The 22,909-nt window shown below is 32.1% G+C and overlaps 1 protein-coding gene across 3 annotated transcripts; it reads right to left on the bottom strand.

The window, feature by feature from the left end:
• Positions 1–6,934: 6,934 nt before the first annotated feature.
• LOC104113705 (WUSCHEL-related homeobox 9) lies at positions 6,935–10,076 on the bottom strand. 3 transcript variants are annotated; one of them, XM_009623956.4, is made up of 5 exons: positions 9,683–10,076; positions 9,259–9,502; positions 8,376–9,167; positions 7,321–7,562; positions 6,935–7,211 (listed from the first exon to the last, which is right to left on the bottom strand). In XM_009623956.4, the coding sequence occupies exons 2-5, from the start codon at positions 9,365–9,367 to the stop codon at positions 7,206–7,208; spliced, it is 1,149 nt and encodes a 382-aa protein (XP_009622251.1). In that variant the 5' UTR covers positions 9,368–9,502; positions 9,683–10,076; the 3' UTR covers positions 6,935–7,205. The 3 variants fall into 3 exon arrangements, with proteins under 3 accessions (XP_009622251.1, XP_009622252.1, XP_018632355.1); XM_009623957.4 differs by having other exon boundaries at positions 8,376–9,164; XM_018776839.3 differs by having other exon boundaries at positions 8,376–9,161.
• Positions 10,077–22,909: the final 12,833 nt, after the last annotated feature.

The raw sequence follows: 22,909 nt of genomic DNA, 5'->3' as shown, positions 1-22,909 counted from the left end.
CTCAAAAGCTTTTTTTCTTTTAAGTTTTAATCAAATTTATGTCCAAGTGTGAGCTTTGTATCTAGGTGAGTTTTTTTAGTAGAAATGAGCGAACCCCATATATATATATATATATATATATATAAATTTGGGAATTGACAATGTGATGTGACACCTCTTATATACTAGAATAGCCATTTATCTTTTTTCTCCTTTTTTGGCTTTTCATATTTGTTTTCTTATTTATCTTATTTTCAAAAATCTAATGCTACCTAATTAATGAGGAAACACGCTCCCGTCGGGTTACATCCGTTAAAAATTAAGGATGAAACACATTAAAGTAAAAAGAAGATGAAACGACAGACTTTTCATTTTCCAAAACGGTTTATTTTACCGTATATAACAAAAGGCCTGTAGCATTTTAATTCTTCTCAAATGAATTTTTTTTTAACATAAGACAAACAGAAATTATCTCATGATTCTTTTGAGGTTGTTGTCAATGAGAAGGGTCAAGTGGCATATATTTCTCTTCAACGTAAAAGGATTTACGGAAAGGTGTAATTTCTCATACGGGATAGTGTCCAAAGGCAACAAGAATTATATGGAGAAAGAATCGTATTTTTGTACTGAAGATGAGATGTTCTTCCACTGTTACCTGTTACTGAAGGTGAGAAGGTAAGAGGCCGGTGAGGGAAGTAAGAAGAAGAATTGAGGTAGGAATTGAATAGAAAAAGAAATAAAGGGAAAAGAAAGGTAAGGGGAATAACAAATCCGACGACAAGAAGCCGACTTTTTTCTTTTCCTTTTTTATTTTTTCATATGTATTTTTAATTCTTAATAAAAGTTGGTGTTCTTAGCATTTAATTTGGAATGCTAAAGTAACTGCAACGTTTCACTGATTATATATATCTTATTTATCATAATGTGTGTCCACGTTTAAGCAAATTTTCCCTCTCGATTAATGGGAGACAAAGAAAAAAACTAATATTCCAATATTTTCTAAGTTTAGAATCTCAATTTTCAACATCTCCCTAAAACTAGCTAGATGACAACTAATATTTACGGCAAGGGCGGCTCAACAAAGTTGGTGGCCTAAAGCCAAATTATATTAAGAGGTTTATTTCACAAAATTCATGTAACAGTGAGACACAAAAGATCTTATGTTCTAATCAATGGGTCAATTAAACATGAGAAAGTAGCTAAATCAAAGAAACAGAGGTTGAACTTAGAAGAAAAATCTCAAAGTCATGTGAAAGAAAGGAGGAAAAATTAGAACGGAAAAGGAAAATAAATATACTACTAACAAGACAGAGATTTATCGCTCTTTACTCACTCATATGTGCATTCTTAACCAAATAAACAAATATTAAAATTTGGACTCTTAAGAGTATAATACATAATAATATAGTATAATATTTTTGGGGCCCTCTAGAATTTGCGGCCCAAGGCAATGGCTTGAGCAGCCTTACCCTCCAGCAAGAGGCGGACCTACACCAGTCCTTGAGGGGTCACATGAACCCGTTAACTTCGCCAAAAATCCTGTATATATATTCTATGTATAGCTGTATATACTTTGGGGACCCCTTAAATATTTTTATTGGCCCCTCATTAACGAAATTACGCCCGGAGCAATGGTCCGCCTCTGAGCATAAGCTCTGCTTCTTGTCATACGACGCCGGTTCGAAACCCGCCTTTTACTTTTTTTTTTTAAGTTTCTTTTACTTCTTATAACTGGAATTATATACTAGTACAATAGTACTATTTATTAGTCACTAGTCAACAGTTCACTAATTTATAATTTTTTATTTCACCTTTTCTCAATTCATTTATATTTTAAATTTTTAATAGTTATAAATAATAGTCAATACCCCAATCAAAAGCCCCAAATGTCAATTCCCTAAAGACTAAACCCAAAAGTTGGAGCTTGTGTTCGCGGATCAATTGGGGAGTTTGATGAAATCAAAGCGTAAGCTCTTTTTACTTTATTGTAGTTTTTTGCTTAGAAAGTTTATATTATATAGTGGATTATGCTACTTATTTACTGGTCTATCCCAGAGTTTATATGTATTCTTTTACTGGCTAATAAAATTTTGGGTAATTCACCCTAATGATAATAGTGCCCCGTCATACTCAAATACTGGGTCCGCCTCTGCCTACCGCCGGCCCTGATTTACAGATATGCTATCAAACGATTTCAAGCCGTTGAAGCTTTTAACAAAGATGATAAAAGAAATTAAGAATGGGAGGACTCTTTTGGATAGCAGCAATTTGAGCATAAATACATTTTTAAATTTGACGAGATAAATTAAAGGAACGAAGTCATGCTATTTCAAATAAGTAACGATGGTGAGAGTAAAACATGTATTCATTCATATTCAGTGATCGTTGAAGGATCATAGACCAAAGAACTTTTGAAGCCCAATCCAATGAAATTCGTGGATGCAGGACCTAGCCTTTTATGGACCTGAACTACAGGCCCAAGCTAAATAAGGAGAAGTAGCACACATAGAGAGGAATTGGCAAATTTATAGCCTTATATTAGGAATTGACAAAATAATTGGCGGTATTATATAGCCAAATCTTAAAAAAAACTAATTTCTTATTTATTTTCTCTCACCCGTTCGCTGTCCTCTCCCTCCGTCCCTCTTGTTTGCTCCCCCCTCCTCCCTCTCCTGCCATCTTGTTTAAAATACTAAAAGTTCGGATAAGTTAGTAAAAGATGGAAACCTAAGGCTGCGAACGACAGATTCCGTCAACTATAGCCGTTTCTTGGGAGGCTTTTTTTCCATAAAAAAATAAAGATAAAATGAGTTTGCCCCCCCCCCCCCTTCCCTGCCCCCTCTTCTTTTGAGATTTTATTTTATTTTAGGGATTTCTCATATTGTATATAAATGTATTTCTAGTATATACATTTGTGTATGTTTATAAGAAATTATGTGTTATACACTGGAAGGAAAATAAGTTTTTGATATTCATTTTAACTTACACAAAGAAAGAAAATAAAGTTGTGGTATACATTTTGATATACGCGTTATTTGATGTGTTATACAATGTGATATACAAATAATACGATTATTTTTATTGTGATATACATTGATATAAACATAATAATAAATTTTAATAAATTGTTGTGATATACATTTATTGGCTATTTGTTGTCAATATCTATAACTAGGGCTTTTTTCTGCTAATTATGTGGTCACTTTGTCATACCATGCCAAAAGCCCTTATAATTTCAATTTCTTTTCATTGTTATATATTCAAGTTACGAAGCTTTTACTTGCCAGCAGGTGATATAGTGGAACTATTGCTAAACTTTTGTAATATTTTTTTCCAAAACTTGCCTAGTTATAAAGGTTACCAAATGGAGTTGGATATCGACGACATTGACTTTACGGTGAACAAACTCTAGGGGATGAATGCTATGAATTTAAAAAAGAGTTTAACCTCTATATATTGGCAGTATAGATAAATTTTTACTCTATTAAATATATATCACTTAAAAAACAAAAAGTGGTTGTCTGTCAAAAATGGAATAGTGATTTGAAAAATTAAAATAGGCACACTGTTACAACATATAATAATACACTGATAATGTAAAACTTCTCAATATTATCAGTATATATATATATATATATATATATATATATATATATATATATATATATATATATATATATATATATATATATATATATATATATAGTTGTTCCTGTAAGTAAAGTTCACAGAATTTGAACCATTTTAAACTGAGGTTGAAGCATCACAAATATGTAAATCAATCACAGCAACTACCTCGATCGGTTGATTTTCTAGGTTGAATGACTACTAGGTATGCTCTTTTCAGACTTCGAAAATAGAATTTAGAATATAAATGAATGAAAAGAAAGACACATTATGTGTGAATTCTGAAAATATAGTATGTCAATAGTTGAGTAGCTAGAGAAGTCTTTTGACTTATTCTTTGACTTGGAAGCATGGTTTTCATAAGAATTTGCTACCACAGAATCCACAAGACGTGAAACCTCGGATGTGTACTAGCATTATGGGCTAATGACATTAATTGATAGAAGTTTTAGTTCAAAAACCTAAATATTGTCAATCAGTATGTGCCACCACACACGATCTGGTTGTCCTAGTATCTCGAGAGATAAGGGGAAAAGGCAAAAATGCAGGTCTGATCAAACATTCAGAAAGACTACATTTTTGCAACTAACAATTCCTAAATTCCTTTGTACTCTCCTAAAATGGGAAATCAATCACTTGTCTCATCTAAATTTCATTTCAATATGCACCATAACTCCATTCCTATTTTTCTTGAAAGTCTTTGGTGGTAAGTGGTAACGATGATTTCTAAAGTTTCATGCAAAAGAACTGCTAATTAATGTTAAGCATGATGACGTAGAGAGGAAGGATAATTTCTGCAGAATCATATATATATTCGAATCCATTTCTTGTCTTTTCAATCAATCATGCATATAGGTATTATCAAATAAAACAAAAAGGTAACCCATTTCATTGCAGAACTATATACTGTTCATATCTTTATACTGTTCACAGTCCATTCCACGTTATCAAGCTGAAAAGGAACCTAAAAAATAAAGGAAAAAGAAAAAATTATCTTTCGACAATGGAGTAGAGTAGATGAGGAAAGAGGGTAAAGTGATCTCTAAACTTCCAAAAAAAAAATGCTGAAATTCGTGAAACATCAACTTCTTTCCCTTTTTGGTCAAACTCCATCTCCATGACCATTAAGTGCTATAAGGTCTTGACAACGTTCAGATGGAAGGATTTAAATTAACTTGGAACAGAGAGGGAAAAGAAAGTTAAATTGGAACAGAGAGGAAAAAGAAAACAAATTAACTTAACGTTTAGATGGAAGGATTTAAGTTAGGACTTAAATGAGTTTTAGCTATATATATGTACTCACTTGAAAAATAATTGTAGATAACTCCATTTTAATAGCATTGATTTAACGAACGGAACCAAGATAAAGACCAAAGGAATTTAAAGTATAAAGGCGTAAGCACAAAGAAGCCTATAGAGTTCAAGATCCACTATTTATACATAAAAATAATTTTATCCTTTAGACTCTTATAGTAACTCCTTTCGGATTGAGGAGTAATTTCTATTTTAGTACGTGTAAGGGGGTGGAGGTCCTGATTTTATGTAATTTTGTAGCAGCCAAATGAAAAGAACAGTATTACTCGTGTTATATTGCTAAAAGATTGAACTTGTGAAGTACAGGGACAGAATATTCATCCTTTCCATAACCAAAATGAGGGGGGTGAAAAAGATAATGCAGTAAACAAGATTGGGTTATGGCAATTCAGAAACACACTCTTATCTCACAAGAAAATTCCACACTTGGATTCTTCTTTAGAATGACAATACACTGCCTGCTAAGCACAGTGTTACCTTAGCTACACCCTAAAATAGAAAAGACAAAACCTTGTTTTTCTAAAGCTTCCATTTTTACTAGCACTTTACGCTTCCTTCCTGTATCATTCCGCCTTCCCTCGCAAAACAAAATATTCTTGAGTTTCCAATTTTATTTCCTCATCATACAATAATTTATTATCAATTTATCATAAGTATTAATCATAATTATCTCTGTAGGGTGTATGAGGATTCTCTACCCATAATTAGAAGACTCGAATTCGATTTCCGGTAATAGAAAATTTCTTAGTAGAAAATACTGTACTCTTAAGTTTCTATAGTTTTTGTTAGAGGCCCCTAATTGTTGTTTTCTTTTTTTCCCTTTCTGTTTGATTCCTCCGTGGCTTCAATCTTCATTCGTTTTCTTCCTTGTCGGCAGCAGATTGTATCATCTTAAGAAGTTGAAAGCTCGTAATTCTCCTTAAAAATTGGAAAGTTTAATTCTGCATGATATAGACAAGAAAATGCGTCCGTTAATTTAGTTAGTGGAGAACAAAAATTGCTTCGACTTTGCCATAAAATTGACATGCTTTAGGCGGATTTATCTTCTTCTTTTTATAAATATTATCGTTTCTTAAATACATTATACACGTGTCTTAGACTTGATTTTTCTTTACATATATAGGATCATTTTTCCTCAGTTAAAGTCAAAGAAATTAAGAAGGCAAAATTGTTTGTTTTGATCAGTTCTTTTGCATTTTTCCTAGCCGATAAAAAATGTTGAAAAATAAGATTATACGATAATTCAGAAAATAATATTAAGCTAGCATTGAAGGCAAGATAAAGGACCAACGAATTCTTAATAAGTACTAAGAAAAATAAATGCTATATGTAGCAAAATATATAGCAAAACATCACTCCTCCTGTTTTGGTGAACGATATTGATGGTTACGTTTTACACTCATCCCTTCCACTAGTTGAAACAGAAAATATACAGAGTCAAATTTATAAAGGGAAAATTCAAAAGTAAATTAAGAAGAAAGGCCATTCAGATAAATCCTTTTCGTCGAAACTAGAGATTACTGTCTAAAACCATGAAACGACCTTTCAAGCCATCATGTCTTGCTTGAGCTGTGCTCAAGGAGAACTTAGTTTTACGTCAAAGGCTAAGAAAAGGGAAATCCCATAAAGTAATAGTAGCAGTAATTATTATCATATAGGAGTACAATTTAAATGTTTTAGAAAATTATTTTTCAGGCACATACTTTATTTTAATTTCCATGGCCAATGTATCCGTAGTTGTCTTTCAATTGACATGAGAGTAAAAATTATTTCAACTCGCAGCATACAATTTTTTTTAAAAGCATATATAAACCGAAAATCGAGGCGCTTACAATCACCATGCTTTGCTCGCAGAAAAAGCAAGCAAGCAAACATGAAAGCTGGCAGGAAATATGAAGGTGATGATATCAGAGTTATTGGATTTTTCTTGACACATCTCATCACACTTCATGTATTCGTGCATGTATTGGATTCATCCATTTTACTTATCAATCTATATCATCAATAAAAGAAATTAAACTGAAAAAACTCATTTATATTATAATAGTAGTAATATGTTAGTTTCATTTCATGATGAAATGGAACATAGTACACAAAGACTAGCCCTTAGATTTTTGTAATAATTAACGTCCTTTCAAGGAACAAACTAACTACGTACTCGATCCAAACAGTAACTAAAACCCCTATTACTTCTTTTCTTTTTTCTTCAAAAGACGATGAAACAAAACACAACAGGAACTGACAGCTACACCCATCACTCTTCAACATAATGAACGACTGATCTTCTAAATCTGCATTCAAACATGAAAACAAAAACAAATAATTTGATATATATCTTAGAAGTCTTTACTCTAAAAACAATAATGCTCAAATGTTTAAAAATATCTTTGAATTAGGTACCAAATCAATAGTGTTTGATGGAGTTGACGTGCGAAGCAAGTAGTAGAATGCACCATGTTGGAGTGGCTGAAGGGTGAGACCCCATTCATTAGTGATAAGTGGTTCACCGGAGGAATGAATGAGAACTGCATCATCACCAAATACTTCCCTCACATTGAACGGTCCCAACCCAACCTCAAAAGCAACATCGTTGATAAACACCGTTGATCTTGTGGGACCCGCATCAGTTGGCTCCACCACCCCTACAACCACACGTACGCAATCATGAGATAGATCACTCTGAGTAGTTCAAAGTTGTATGCTTATTAATGGAACCAATGCAGTAGTCAATATGATCTCCCCCATCCGTGCGAAGCGTTTGGCCACAAATATTAGACAGGAGATCAGAAAATGGGGGCCAAAGGACAAATCTATCCTTGTCTTATTCAGTAATAATGACAAACATAGCCATAAACATAACGTATGAGAAGGTGTAAAAAGTACTTTTTGGCACTGTAAAAGTGAACACGCATCAATCACTTCCATGAAATGCCAGTAGAAGCTAAGCTAGCTGATTTTACTTTGCATAAATGCTTAAATTTTCGTAAGAATGGGGACAAACATTTATTCTCATTCTCAGTTCTGGACTATGGGGAAAATGAGCTAGTGACTTTATATCTCCTCTTTTGTCATGAAGTTGAATGGAAAAAGATCTTAAAGTGCACATTCATACTAGATATAGCATAATTTGGACCGAGTAGCCCACCACCTACTCAACATCCGATAAAAACAAGTATGAATAGTAAAGAATATAACACTTCAATAGCTTAAATGTCCCTCCTCTACTCTATTCCCTACCCGTAACCTAGACATACAAAACAAAATAAAATGGTACTTTCTTCCCATATGACCGTGTTTGAATTTTTGCCACATATATATCAAAATATCTTAAAACTTGTGGTTTTTAATGGTCATAACATTTTTCTGACTACTAGAGTTAGACATTTCTAGTATAGAAGAGTGTCATAATTTTCGTAGTGAGATATAAAAAGAAAGAGATGGAGTAAAAGGTTTACCTTGAATGTGACTGATGGTTGGAATAGTGGTAGAAGTAAGAGGAAAAACAGTACTATGAGTGTTAGTAGTAGGAGCTGAAGTAACAGCGTAATTCAGCTGTGACTGCAAATTAATCTTCTCATCTTCAGCTTTTTTTGAAGGTGCTTGACCTATCCCCATCCATTCACTCAGAAAAAGATGACCAGAAGAATTTGACACATGAGAAAAACCAGTTGAGTCAGGGATGCAAAATCCTTGTGTGATAGCAGTAGGAGATTGAGTTGGTGTTGGTGGTTGCACTGTGAAAAAGAAGGATTCAGTACTCAAGAACTCATTGTTAGCACTCTGGAAATTATAGTTTTGTTGTTGTTGGTTAACTGAAGCAGTAGGGGAGTTCAGCAAGTCCATCACATTTGCAGAACCAATTGAAAATGTTAAAGAAGACTTATGATGACCAGTAGAATTCGGGGAGGATTTATCAGAGGATGAAGAAGAAGAAGATGGAGCAGTAATGGCTACATGGGAATGAGTGATATTAGTATTATTATGAGTTTGTTGAGCTTTGTTTTGAAGGTGGCGCTGCTTGTGTTTGCTTCTTGATTTTCTGTTTTGGAACCAGTAGAAAACATTGGCATCACCAACTTGACCATATTCTTGAAGTTTGGCTCGGATCTTCCTTATCTCGTCCCTTGGAGGATTAACCATTCCTGAATTGAAAATTGCTTCAAGTATCCGTATTTGCTCTGGTCTTGGATTCCATCTTGGCTTTGGCTCTGGACTTCTCTCTTCACATCCTCCTCCTCCTCCTCCTACTTAAACCAACAAACAAGAACCATATATCCCATTAGAAAAGAAACTAGAAAATTGACAGAATTATATATAGGGAAAATGTAAGTCAAGTACCTGGATTGCATGGGGTTCTTTGAATGAGAGAAGAGTTGATGTCATGCTGCCATTGGTTGCAGGGTTTGGACTTAAACATACTAGGCCAGTGTCTATTTGATGAAGCCATGATTGAGAAAAAGACTCTGATAGGAGAAGATGATGAACAAAGAAAACAAACAAAAAAAATACTTCTTGCTTGCTAGCTTTGCTGTTGTAGTCTATGCAACCCTAACACCTCTTCTTATAGCCTCCAAACTTGCTCCTGTTATTAATTAAATTTTTCAGTTAAAATAAAAAAATAAAAATGTAGAGTATTAAAGGAAAAGCAAATTATAGAAATAAAAAAGACAAAACCCACAACAGGAATCGCCTGTTAAATGATAAACAAAAATAGAAATCAAATTAAATGTAAAGTGAAGGTAGAGAAAGTACAGGCCCATACCCCCTTAGCTAACTTGTTTGCAATTCTTTATAACTATTCAGACTGAAATACTTGTTCACTACTCAAAGCCCAATTAGTTCAACCCTGGAAGAGAAGCAAAGAGAACATTGAAAGTAGCACATGCTGGGTCTTATATTAGAATCTTCATCAGAGTGAAGACAGTGAAAGCTCTTATTTAATGCAAGAAAATTGAAAACAAAAAATAAAATTGTGGAGAGAAAAATTAAAATTGTGGGGTTGCTTATGAAGTCTGATGAGATTGTCTCTTTGTTTTACATATTTTGAATTTTGATGTTTTGTATGGGTAAGGGGTTCTCTTTTCTTTCTAACTTTGGGGTTTGTATGGAGAAGGGAGTATTAATGGAGAGAGGTTGAAAGGTGTGGACATAAGGGTTTGATTATTCTAATGGGAAGAGTTGTTGCAGTTATAAATAGGGGAGAAAGCAATGGGGGTGGGGGTGGGGTGGGGTGGATTGGGGTAGGGGGGTTTCAAAGTCAAGATAATGTAATTGTAGTTTTTTTTTTTTAGTAAACGGTGGAACAGAAGTAATTGCTCTTTGTAGATTTGAATGTTTTGGCCAAGCTTTGGATTGACTCGAGGGTCATTTTATTACTACAAACACATTTCAAGATTTTTGATTAAATGAAGGAAATAATTTCATTCATTTTCTTTTTCCTTTTTCTTTCATTTTTGAAAAGTAGAAGATAATATAAATTCTTCTTTTCTTGGTTAGAAAAAGAAAAGCATGTAATTTGAATCAAAGTTTTAAAAACCTCCTGCTCTGAAGCAAGAACAAATTCAAAATTTTAATTTCACCATTTCAATTCTCCGATTATTTATTAGCTGTGTAGTTAATTACTACTCCCTCCGTTTCAAATTAGATGAGTTACTTTCCTTTTTTGTCTGCTCTAAAATAAATGACACATTTCTAAAGTTGGAAATAATTCAACTTTAAACTCTTCTACTTTAAAAGTTATTTTTTTATTTCTTAAATTCTGTACCGAATCAAAGTACATCATCTAAATTGAAACGGAGGGAGTACGTTAGTCAGAGACTATAAGTCAAAGCTTCATTTTACTTTTTTCTCTAGCTGCACACTAACTTAAGTGAAAACACTTGTTCTAATTGGTTCGTAATGTTTCATTGTTTAAATGGGAGCCCTTTCACATTTTGCCTGGAAATTTTTTAACTATGTATTCACACTAATACAATTTGTCCCCTATGCTCTTTTAAACTTTCATCTTAAGTTTTTGACTGCAAATCAGAGCGGGAGCAATTTTCTCCACTCTCAAAAAGAAGCGCTACTTCACAATGTTCCCAACCCTCTTGTAGTCTTGTTAGTATTTCAGTGAAAAGAAAAACTTCATGAATCTTGTTACAACTATAATCAATTATACTCTTATTAACCAGGAGCTATTTGAAAGCTATTGCATGTTGGTATGCAAAAATTGGGAGAGTAAACTTAGCTCCTGTTTGACCATAGATTTTGGCTAATATTTTTTTGTTCGTAGAATATGATCAGTTTTCGAATAAAATTTGAACACTCACAAAATTTTAACTTATCTTCGAATAAAATGCATGTCTAAACCAATTTCAACTTCGAAAATTATTTTTTAACACAACTTCAAAAATTCTTTTTTTAAGTTTCAATCAAATCTATGTCAAAACGCTAGCTAAATTTCTGCTATAAAATGAGAACCACAATAAGGGAAGGGAAGTTAGTACCTAAGAGCCTGTTTGGCCAAGCTTCTAAGAGACGAAAAGTACTTTTTGTGAGAAAAAGTACTCTTTTAGAAATTTAATGTGTTTGGACAAGATAGAGAAATGCTTTTGAGCAACATTAGATTTAGTTTTTCTACTTTTAGAAAGAATGTATAAATTCTAGCTTTTTCAAAGAAGGAAAAACAAAAAACTAATTTTTTTAAAACAAAAGTATCCTTACTATAAATTTTTATATATTTTCTAAATTATCCTTCGTTAATTTAACTTTTTATATTTTTTGTTTCACCATCCCTTTTTTTCTTTATTTTATTTTCATCATATTTTTATTCTCCTTCTCCTATTCCTCTTGGAAACAGTCTCCCTAACTTATACAAATCTCTTCTTTTGTATAGGATTTATGAAGCGAATCTTTAATTTATATTGAATGATAGTATATTAATATATTTGAATTATCATGTAAGCAATAAATAATATCGGATACCCAGTAATATTACTTTGGATAACTATATTTATATTGATCAAAATATTAATAAAATATTTTTACTTGATCTAATCTATTCTAGTTTAATAAAAAAAATAATAATAATTAAGTTTTTTATAATAAATATTTAAATTTACTTTTTTCTTTTAAATAATACTAACTCTAAATTGAACATTTACTGTTTTTTTTGTAACTTGACATTCAAAAATACTTTTTGAAAAGATTGGCCAAACACAATTTACTTATCAAATATTACAAAAAATACTTCTAAAATAAATTAGCTAAACATAATATATAATTCTCATGAATACTTTTTCGAAAAGTACTTTATGATAGAAAACACATTTTAAAATAAGCAATTTTAAGAAATTTGACTAAATCGAGCTCTAAACATGTTTAAAAGGGGTGATAGAGTTGACAATCATCACCACCGACCACCGCGAGTTATTTTACCTATAACTATCACTATCAACCAATGTTAGACGTACTACTGATTACCACCAGCTATATTACCTATAACCATCATCAACCACCACCGCTAACTGCTAGCGTCGCTAGGTTTAGAATGTGCTTTATCAAGGAAACAACTTATACAACCTGTAAATATTATTTACTCTAATATTATGCAGACATATTTATTATTATTTTAATTGAATTGTATATCTATTTAGTAGTTTACAATTAAAAAGATTATACATACTCAGATGTTGAGAAAATAAAAAAATCTGTTATTATTCAGTGTCATTTAGATACAATATCTTAATAATTATATGTGTATTTAAATTCATATATTTTAATCTTAAAAAATACAAACGACGTTAATAACCTTAATCACAAGAGTATTTATCCAAAATACTCATATTTATTTTTAAACGTTTAATGTAATTAAATATGCCTTAATAAGAATATTTCTTATTTTTCTAATACGTTAGATATTTTGAAATTAATTCAGTTTATTAAAACTAGGGGTGTTCATGATTACGTTTGGATCGGCTTTTTCCTAAAAAGAAACCAAACCAAGTAAGTCAACTTTTAAATATTAGAACCAAACCAAACCAATTAAGTCGGTCTTTTATTGATTCGGTTTATGTCGCTTTTTGTCGGTTTTTCGATTTTCTTTCGATTTTCCTTAAAAATGAGATATACACTGTCAAACACATATTCCGGCGACTACATTTTCAACGTAACATTAGCAAACCAATTTCTCTTTGAGAAATATATCATTTACCAAGATATAATAATGATAGTTGAATCAAATAATGATGGATAATTTAAGGACTCAATTAAAAATAGATTATTTTTAACATGATATAGATTCTCGTACATATATAGCAAAAGAAAACTTCAACTAGAATGTAAATGCAAAGAACTACATTATTGTAATAGCAAAGAACTAGACTAAAAGTGCGAATGATTAATATGTACCATAAAATTTTAAAAACTTTATATATATATATATATATATATATATATATATAGGGGTGTACAAAAAAATCCGATAAATCGCACCAAACCGATAATCCGAGTCAAACTGAAAACCCCCCCGATGTGGTTTGGTTTGGTATTGGAAAATAAAACCCGGCCATATTTGGTTTGGTTTTAAATAAAAAAAAGTCAAATCGATACCAAACCAACCCGATAGTACATTAATATAATTTTAAAAAATATTTTATACATATAAATATTTATTGTAATGTACAATTTATAAATATTTCTTAAACTTTTCTACAATTTTATCTTTTAACGTATTATTTCAAGTTTAGACTTAACATTCTTAACGTATTATTTCAAGTTTAGACTTAACATTCTTGAATGGTAAATAAATTTTATGGCCAATTGTTAGGATGGAAAAATCGGGTAGTGCGAAATTTAGCCAAACAACGTTATAATGATAATAAGAAAGACAATGCAAGTTGATAATAACGGCAATTAAAGAAGATAAAGAAGACACAAATTTAACGTAGTTCGGTTAAGGTGACCTACATCCACAAGCGGAGAGAAGCAATTTCTTTATACCAACAAGAGTACAAAATTAGAGTAAATACTCAAATTAGTCCCAAATACCCCAAGAGAATAACCTCACAAGATCACTCCAAAGAAAGAGTTCACACAAGTGTTTTCCAACACTCACTCTCTTACAAAATACTCTATAATAAAATAAAGGAGGAGAAAGAAAGACAAAAGTGAAAAGCTCTTGAATTGATGTATTTTCAAATGAGGAGAAGCTCCTCTATTTATAGCAAGAAATCCTTAGCCTAATAGTGGATATTATGTCATGACAAATGTCATGATACATAAATTTTGTTATAATAGATATTATGTCATGGCAAATGTCATAAAAATTTAGTCATATTACAAATCTCCACCTTGGCCCAATTTCGATTTATATATAGTAAATTTACTCTACCTTCTCCGTAAAAACCCCAATGGGCAAAATCATTCTTCATAAATGCCAATCAAGTTCAGGCAAAGCTTGAACTTGGACACTGGAAGAGGTTTTATGAACATGTCAGCAGGATTATCTCTAGTGTTGATCTTCTGAACAGAGACTTTTCCTTCAGCAATGGTTTCTCGGATGAAATGATACTTTATATCAATGTGCTTCGTCCTCTCATGATACATTTGATCTTTAGTCAAGTGAATGGCACTTTGACTATCACAGAAAATGGTAATACCACTTTGGTGTAAACTGAGTTCCGCAAATAGACCCTTCAACCATAAGGCTTCTTTGATTGCCTCGGTCACTGTCATATATTCTGCTTCGGTAGTAGATAAAGCTACTACATGTTGTAATGTAGCTTTCCAACTAATAGCGCAACCACCAATGTAAAATACATAGCCTGTTAATGATCTTCTTTTGTCAAGATCACCTGCATAATCTGAGTCTACAAAACCAACCAAAGTGTTAGTCTTTCTCCCAAACTCTAAACATGTGTTTGAAGTACCTCGCAAGTATCTGAGAATCCATTTCACAGCCTGCCAATGTACTTTACCAAGGCAAGCCATATATCGGCTTACCACGCTCGCTGCTTGTGAAATGTCTAGCCGTGTACAAACCATTGCATACATAATACTATCGACTGCACTGGAATAAGGAACATGTGCCATGTACCTCTCTTCTTCCTCTGACTGCAGGGGACTGAGCAACTGATAACTTAAAATGAGCAGCAAGAGGGGTACTAACTGTTTAGCATCTTTCATGCCAAATCCCTCCAAGACTTTCTCCAAGTACTTCTTCTGGGTCAGGAATAGCCTGTTGGCTTTTCGATCTCTTTTGATCTTCATGCCAAGGATTTTCTTAGCTGCTCCCAAATCTTTCATCTCAAATTCACTTTTCAACTGACTTTTTAAATTGTGAATTTCTGTTAAATCCTTAGCAGCAATGAGCATGTCATCAACATAAAAGTAATAAGTACACAAATGCACCATCATTTAACTTCCGGAAGTAAACGCAACTATCATACATGCTCCTCGAATAACCATGATCCAACATAAAGGAATCAAACCTTTTGTACTACTGTCTTGGAGACTGCTTTAATCCGTACAAGGATTTTTTCAACAAGCAAACATGATCTTCTTTTCCTTCAACTTCAAATCCTTCGGGTTGATGCATGTATGTTTGTTCCTCAAGTTTGCCATGTAAGAAAATTGTCTTAACATCAAGTTGTTCTAATTCCAAATCATACATGGCAACGAAGGCAAGCAAGATACGAATAGAGTTATGTTTAACAACAGGTGAGAAAATATCATTAAAATCAACTCCTTGTACCTGACTATAGCCCTTTACAACAAATCATGCCTTATACCTTGCATCTTCAAATCCTGGAATGCCATCCTTTTTCTTGAAGACCCATTTGCAACCAACAATTCATTTTCCTGACGGTGGATTCACAAGAGACCAAGTACCATTCTTGTGGAGAGACTCAATTTCTTCATTCATTGCAATCAACCACTTGGCTGAGTTAGCACCATAAACGGATTTTGAATATTTTGATGGTTCTCTAATTTTTTTGGTTTCCTGTGTAACTGAAAAAGCAAATGCAACATAATCTCCAAACCTTAATGGTTGTTTACCTTCTCTTCTTGGTTTATGTTTGGCTATAGAATACTCCTCTTCTTCTGGTTCAACTTCAGGAGTCTCAACTTCAGGAATTTCAGCTTCTGTCTCAACTTCAGGAGTTTCAACTGTAGTTTGCTCCAAAGTTGATGAGCTTGGCTCAGAAGGAATGCCAATCTCAATCTCCACCTCGTTCTGTGTACTCTTTCCTTTATCTGTATTACAAGAACTAGAAGACTCTTTTCTAGAATGTAATATAGAGGATTCATCAAAGGTTACATCTCTGCTAATTATAAATTTTGGTGTCGTGGGATCGGGATACCATAGTCGGTATCCTTTCACCCCAGATGCATACCCAAGGAAAATGCACTTTTTAGCCCTTGGCTCTAATTTTCCATCATTTACATGCATGTATGCAGGGCAACCAAATATCTTTAAATCAGAATACTTAGCAGGAGTACCTGACCACATTTCCTCTAAAGTCTTAAAGTTCAAAGGTGCAGAAGGAGCTCGGTTGACAATATAACAAGCTATAGAGATAGCTTCTGCCCAAAAGGCGTTTGTCAACCCAACATTTGAAATCATGCAACGAGCCCTTTCCAAAAGAGTACTATTCATCATTTCTGCCACACCATTTTGCTGAGGTGTCATTCTCACAGTATGATGTCGAGTAATTCCTTCATTCTTGTAAAATTCGTTGAATTCATCATTACAAAATTCCAAGCCATTATCTGTTCTAAGCCGCTTAACATGTTTTCCTGTTTGCTTCTCAATCAAAACTTTCCATTGTTTGAAATTTAACAAAACATCACTTTTATTTTTCAGGAAATAAACCCAAACTTTCCTTGAATAATCATCAATAAAAGTCAACATATACCTGGCACCACCTTTTGATGGGGTACGTGAAGGATCCCAAAAATCTGAATGAATGTAATCCAAAGTACCTTTTGTTCTATGAATCGCTGGAGATTTGAAGCTGACTCTTTTCTGCTTTCCGAACACACAGTGTTCACAAAACTCCATATTTTCGGTACTTTGGCTACATAAGAGACCTCTTTTGCTGAGGATGGAAAAACCTTTTTCACTCATATGCCCCAATCACATATGGCATAATTTGGTGATGTCAGAATCTGATTTATCTGATATTGAAACTGCAGCAGCACCTGTAACAGTAGATCCCAAAAGAGTATATAACGTACCAGATCTACGTGCTTTCATGATCACAAGATCACCATGAGAAATTTTTAGAACTCCACCTTCACCTGTATACTTGCACCCAAGAGATTCTAGAGTGCCCAAAGAGATGAGATTTTTCTTCAAGTCAGAAACATGTCTAACATCGGTGAGACTTCTCACCACACCATCGTGCATTTTGATTCGGACTGTACCTTTTCCAATAACTTTGCAGGCAACATTGTTGCCCATCAAGACAACTCCACCTCCAATAGATTCATATGTGGTAAATAAATTCCGACTGGGACACATATGATAAGAACAACCCGAATCTAAAATTCACTCATTGTTAGATTTGAAACTATTATTAGTTGCTAAAAAAATAGTTTCCTCACTCTCATCAGCAGATACACTTGCTTCGGCAATGTCAGAATTTTTGTGCTTATTTTTCTTTTTTGTATCCTTTTTTTTTTGTTTTTCAATTTAAAGCATTCAGAAATAATGTGACCTTTCTTATGACAATATTTGCACATGACATTTTTGTATCTGAATTTTGACCTTGATTTAGGTTTCTCACTACTTGAATCTTTCTTATTGGATCTATCTCTTATGAATAAGCCTTCCCCTTGGTTCCCACTAATTCCCCCAGTAATATCTCTATCTATTTGTTCTTTTGATTTCAAAATAGATTTGATATCTTTATAAGAGATATTATCCTTTCTATAAAGCATAGTATCTTTTATATGTTTAAACGACTGGGGTAAGGAAATAAGTAATAACACAGCTTGATCCTCATCTTTGATTTCAGCATCTATGTTACTTAAATTCATAAGAAGAGAATAAAAAATATCAAGATGTGTAAGTATAGAGGTACCTTCAGCCATACGAAAAATGTAGAGTTTTTGCTTTAGGTAAAGCATGTTTTCTACTGTTCTTTTCATATAGGGTTTCAAGCTTTTCCCATATGCCTTTGGCTGAGCTTTCTGCTGCAACTTCACACAAAAACTCATTTGAAAGATTTAAAATAATACCTGCTTTTGCCTTTTTATGTATGACGGTAAACTCCTCGTCTGTCATTTTATCCGGCATCTTCTCTTTTTCTTGCAGTGCCAAATCTAAGCCATCCTGAATTAGGATAGCTTCCATCTTTAATTGCCACATTTCGAAGTTTGCACTTCGGTCAAATTTCTCAACATAAGACTTTGTTAGAGTCATTTTTGGCTATTTAAACTAATCCGGTTAGATCTGGCTCCGATACCAATTTGTTAGGATCGGAAAATCGGGTAGTTCAAAATTTAGCCAAACAACGTTATAATGATAATAACAAAGACAATGCAAGTTGATAATAACGGCAATTAAAGAAGATAAAGAAGACACAAATTTAACGTGGTTCGGTTAAGGTGACCTACATCCACAAGCGGAGAGAAGCAATTTCTTTATACCAACAAGAGTACAAAATTAGAGTAAATACTCTAATTAGTCCCAAATACTCCAAGAGAATAACCTCACAAGATCACTCCAAAGAAAGGGTTTACACAAGTGTTTCCCAACACTTACTTTCTTACAAAATACTCTATAATGAAATAAAGGAGGAGAAAGAAAGACAAGAGTGAAAAGCTCGTGAATTGGTGTGTTTTCAAATGAGGAGAAGCTCCTCTATTTATAGCAAGAAATCTTTGGCCTAATAGTGGATATTATGTCATGGCAAATGTCATGATTCACAAATTTTGTTATAATGGATATTATGTCATGACAAATGTCATGAAAATTTGGCCATATTATACCAATAAATATAGTAACTCAAACAAAGTTCAAATCAATACTAATGATAACAAAAGAAATTCAATTCAATACTAGGAGTGACGAAAGTGTTGGATAATTATTTTAGTTTTACATTGGTTTATAATAAAAATGCATAACTTAACTTATCTTTTTCTTTAGTGCTTATTTATGTAATTAATATTAGTACTTATTAGCTATACTTATTTTAGCATGACATATATAGTATTTTTAGATTATGTTAATTTTTATTATCTTATTAATTAGCAATATTTATTTTATGTAATTTTATTATCTTATCTTTATTATTGAATATTTTAGTATAATGCTATGACTTATCTCATATTATTGTGTTAGTTTTTTGGAAAACACATTATATAATTGTATTTTACTAGGACTTAAAAAATATTTGGAGCACAAGTTACATATTTTATGCTATGAAGACTTTACCGGAAAAAATATCTGAAAATTCGAAAAATCCGAGAAAAACCGAGATTGAAAAATCCGGCTTTGTTGGTTTGGTTTGGTTTATAAATTAAAAAATCAGACACCATTGGTTGGGTTTGATAATTGAAAAATCTGAACCAACCTGACCTATGTACACCTCTATATATATATATATATATATATATATATATATATATATATATATATATATATATATATATATATATATATAGTCGGTTTGGTTCGATTTTTTGGTTATTTTTTTATTAAAATCAAAACCAAATTAATTTATTCGATTTTTAAAATTCAAAATCAAAACAAAAACAAACTAAAAAAAGTATTAATTTTTTGGTGGATTTGATTTAATTCTTTTGATTTTTATGAACACTCCTAATCAAAACCATGAATATTTGGGATCTGGTGGAATATTATTTTATGAGAAGGGGGATTAAGTTAGTGTGTGAGTGATGTAAGTAATTGTAGTTGTCACCCAAATATCAAAGCAAAAGATAGTAAAGGGATAGTAATGAGGGATATGGACTTTGGTCCATGTGATGTCCCTCTTATCCCGACATATGAAGCTCTAACTCCAACTCTTCCGTGTTCCGATTCCTCAATCTCCATATATTGCCTTCAATTCCTCCTTTCGTATTATTTTTTGTAATTTACACCTCTTTAAACACAAACCTTACCTTTTTGAAGGGCATTTCGATATTTTCGGAAACTCTTTTATTTTAGCATAAAATAATTAGATAAGTTAAATTGAAGCACAAAAGATTCGAATTTAGAACCGAGAAAAGTTTCAATCCAGCTTTTCCGGTCGGATAGACCTAATGGGGCCATCAAAATGACAAAATTCAAAATTCACGAGATTATAAAAACGTTACCACAGAATATTCTTTTTGGAGTACTCATATTTTGACCTAGCACATTAATATATGATCCAGCAAAAATCTGGCACATACACATACATACACACACATTATGTAAAATCATAGTATAATTTGACATATGTTATGGTACAAAATTGTTTATGTTATGACCCGTTTGGTCATAGATTTTGCCAAAATAAATTTGGATATTATTTGGCAAACACATGTTTGACCATAAATTTTTCCTGCATTTTGGCAAAATCTCAAATCCCAAAACAAGCTCAATAGCTGGTTTTGGGCCAAAATATCACTATTACATTTTTTATAAATTACCCCAAACTTTTATATTTTATAAAAGAGCCCACAATTTATTATTTTGTAACAATGTTGTTTCGTCTTCTCGGTCATCTGATAGTGTATCATGTAGTTCATTATAAAAATGATAATTTTGTATCAAATTTATTTATGTTCAGGATTATGGTTTACGATAATATAATGAATGTTATTGATAATGGTACTGTTGGATATTTGTGATAGTTTTTAAAACTTGTGGGTATAAGTCATGTTTCATATTTTCCAAAATAAATTTGAGAAATATGTTTTGAAAACTGATGTCCAAACACATTTTCATCTTCAAACCAAACTTCACCCAAATTAGATTTTTTGAAACAAATTTAAAAATCTATGGTCAAACATTAACTTAGTTTTCAGGTCTCTCGCTCCATTAATAATGAACAGTTACTTGAGTGTATGAAATTTAATTAAGGTCTTCTCGAATTGACTCTTAAACAATCTTGTTGATTAGATCTCCAAACAAAAAAAGTCTGTTCTCTTATATTTGCACTGAAATCCAAAAGTAAATCCACTGTTTACACATGTAAACTTGAAAACTTGATTTTGACCAATGACCAAACCTGATTCAGTTACAAACACTAACTCTACCGCTTAGGTAAGTTACGAGTCAGATTTAAGACTAACATTACAAATTTCAAAGGATACATGATATGATGGAGTCAATCTCATGAGTTCAGTTAAATTAACACGTCGTAGAGAAAAAAGAGAAAGAAAGCACAATCCCATCAGAACTGAGAAGACCCATGACCAATACTAGATATGGTAGTTGTTAGTACCACTGCATTTACAGACTACACTTTATTTTTTATTATTTTTTTTAAAGTCTTATCACAACTTTTCTTTTGTTGCTGACCAAACGTGTGCTTCCCACTGTTAGTTCAATTAACAGTAAACGTAGGGCTGGGGAATAAGCTAAGCCGGATCTTTTCTGATGCATGGTACGTAAGAGAGTAAATACACTTCATAGCTAATTTAGTGGTAGCACTAGATTGAATCTTTTTCCCAAAAATTTATTGTCAACTTTTGAGTTTTACCTCATCTCTTTGGCTTTACCTTTTCAGTTCAACCGTTTTGTCTGGAGCAAATTTGTCTAAAGGTTTAAATTCTCTACTAGACTTTTGGTTTTATTTTAAGTACTTGTTGGTCCCTACAGTACTCTATTTAATTCCATTTCCTTTTTCTTTTGCTTCATAATATACTTTGAGAAATTTTGCACTTTTAATCCTGAAATATTGAACAGATTCTGATTTTGGTCTTTGGGACATCTGCTTATGTACATTTAACTTTCAATTAATTGAAAATGTGCACTTTCGATTCTTTTGCTTGTGAATATCTTCACTAATGTTAGGAATTATTATTTGTCAAATCATCTTCTAATTTTTCATATTTTATGTTATATTTGTATATCACTCTAGACTCCATTTAATTTCAGAGTAATATCGTTCTATAATAATAATAATAATATAAATATAATCATTCTTATGTAAATGGATCAAAATCATACAATTACATTTGAATTAATTAAAGGTCAAGTATGCTCCATGAAATATCATAAGGATCAAACTCAAATTCAAAATTAATCTCCGGATCGAATGTGCAATTATTGCAAAAACTTTATTTCCTTGTTCCTTATATTAAGTAACTATCATTAATTATGTTGGTAGAATTGCCATCTAAAAGTGATAGTACTCATTGCGATTAATTATATAAGAATAATTTAGTAAAATAAATATTTAATTAATATTTTATGAGAGAGTAAAAAATGTCTACTTAACAAGTAAAACAAATTGAGGGAGTAAGAGATAGAAGGAAGAAAATTTAATAGGATTAAAAGCAGAGAATTATGAAATCGTCGTGTTTGCCACTAGAAAAGGACACTATGGCACAAGCACAATGTCATCAGAACGTTTATTTAAAAGACAGGCGTAGCAATAGCAGAACGTTCATCATAAATTAAGAATTTCTTTTGGGGAAGGCTATTTTGAAGATCACAAAGAAATATTAGGGATGAGGGAATTTTGGTTGAACAAGTTTATTTTCTTAAGCTTAGAAAATTCTAAGGTATGGATGACCAATTTATAACTTTCGATTGATTTTAATAAGTAATTTTGATATCTATCAAAACACGTAAATTAATAATAAAAAAATATTGATAAATTAGGTTAATTAACTTATAAGCTAGCCCAAACACCCTTTAATATAAACTTATTTGGACAAAAGTATCTCAAGGTAATCATTCTACTAATTAGTGGATACATTCTTTTTACCAGCGAGAAAAATAAAGTTTGGAAGAAATAAGACAAACTCTAGGAAACCATCTTAAGACCCCTATAAAAAAGTT

The sequence above is a fragment of the Nicotiana tomentosiformis genome, chromosome 2, assembly GCF_000390325.3.
Source record: "Nicotiana tomentosiformis chromosome 2, ASM39032v3, whole genome shotgun sequence".
Classification (NCBI taxonomy): Eukaryota; Viridiplantae; Streptophyta; class Magnoliopsida; order Solanales; family Solanaceae; genus Nicotiana; species Nicotiana tomentosiformis.
Note: the sequence above shows the minus strand (reverse complement) of the source record. Positions and strands in the feature narration are given on the sequence as shown.

Excerpts from the sequence above, each read along its gene's own strand:
- LOC104113705 (XM_009623956.4), bottom strand. The coding sequence starts at position 9,367 with ATGGCTTCATCAAATAGACACTGGCCTAGTATGTTTAAGTCCAAACCC. Across the intron at positions 9,168-9,258 it reads AAGAACCCCATGCAATCCAG|TAGGAGGAGGAGGAGGAGGA; the intron begins GTACTTGACTTA and ends TGTTGGTTTAAG. Across the intron at positions 7,563-8,375 it reads AACCATCAGTCACATTCAAG|GGGTGGTGGAGCCAACTGAT; the intron begins GTAAACCTTTTA and ends GTGTGGTTGTAG.